The 1,105-nt window shown below is 68.5% G+C and overlaps 1 protein-coding gene across 1 annotated transcript in view; it reads right to left on the bottom strand.

The window, feature by feature from the left end:
- The window catches only part of FDFT1 (farnesyl-diphosphate farnesyltransferase 1), a 51,775-nt gene that overhangs the window by 37,337 nt on the left and 13,333 nt on the right, over positions 1–1,105 (bottom strand). The window contains exons 6-7 of the mRNA XM_012724813.1: positions 617–733; positions 164–291 (exon numbers count right to left, since the gene is read on the bottom strand). Coding sequence (XP_012580267.1) covers positions 164–291; positions 617–733 — 245 coding nt within the window. The remainder of the gene's footprint in view (positions 1–163; positions 292–616; positions 734–1,105) is intronic.

Raw genomic sequence — 1,105 nt, 5'->3', positions numbered from 1 at the left:
CGGAGCCCCAGCCGCTGCGCGCCCGCACGCTGACCTGACGCGGCCTCACGGGCTCCCGCGAGCTCAGGCGCCTGAACCCACGACCGTGGTGCCAGCGTGAGACTCAGCCGCCTGATTTCTCCGAGTCAGTCGACTTCGGCAGTAACGGCAAGGCCCCCCCCACCGTGCCAGAGCTGACCAGAGCAGTGTCCGCTGGGCCTGCTCAGCCGCCCCGATCACACCAGCCCCGGGCAGCTCTGACGACCGGGCCGGCCGTCCCCCGCCCCGGCCCAAGTCAGACCGGGGGCTAGACTGTCAAGGAAACGAACATAAAGTCTGCGTTTCAATGGAGCAAGGAGCTGCTCACAGTTTTCTAAAACAGCAAAACCCAAAGCCCCTGAACTACGCACCGCGGCCACTGTGTCGGTCTGCCCGCGACAGAGAGCGCCCAGACTGACCCTTGGCCTAGACCTGGCAGGTGACACCGGCCGAGGCCGGCAGCCCTGGGCGGGCCAGCGGCCGGGACCTCACCAGCGCCCGCCTCTGGGCGGCCCCAGATCACGCCAGTCCGGGTGGGTCGCCCATGCTGAACCCCCGCTGCTCGGAGTGGCTGCTCGGGCCTGAGGGCCTGACGCACAAGGCCCCGACGGGCAGGCGCCTCTGGGAGGAACGCCAGCCGCAGAGGCGCCAGGCCCGCCGTCACAGGCCGCCTCCCTGCAAAGGCGCCCAGCACCGGGCTCTGGGCGGCGGGGCCCTGGGAGAGAAGCGGGGTCTCTGTGCCCGGCCACAGGACCGCCGGTGTCAGTCTTGAGTAAGTTCGGACCGAGGCCTCTGGGCCCCAGCGCGCCGGACGATGGCGGCCAGCTCTCCCCACCGAGACGCCTGCGGGCAACCCCCCAGATGTCCCAGCGCTGGGCCCAGTGGTCAGCGTCTGGACGACGGGGAGGCCCCGTGAGCCCAGTCGGGGACTAGGCCCCCCAAGCTCAGATCTGACTTGACAGGGTTTTCTATTTGGCATTTTAAAGTGAGATTTGCAGAAAAAAACCTCAAATCTTACACGTCACTGCGGCCAGACGGTGTCCCTGCCAGGACGCCCCCGGCGGCTCCTCAGCAGGGGAGTCTGGGC

The sequence above is a fragment of the Condylura cristata genome, unplaced genomic scaffold, assembly GCF_000260355.1.
Source record: "Condylura cristata isolate star-nosed mole 26May11 unplaced genomic scaffold, ConCri1.0 scaffold00014, whole genome shotgun sequence".
Lineage (NCBI taxonomy): Eukaryota > Metazoa > Chordata > Mammalia > Eulipotyphla > Talpidae > Condylura > Condylura cristata.
Note: the sequence above shows the minus strand (reverse complement) of the source record. Positions and strands in the feature narration are given on the sequence as shown.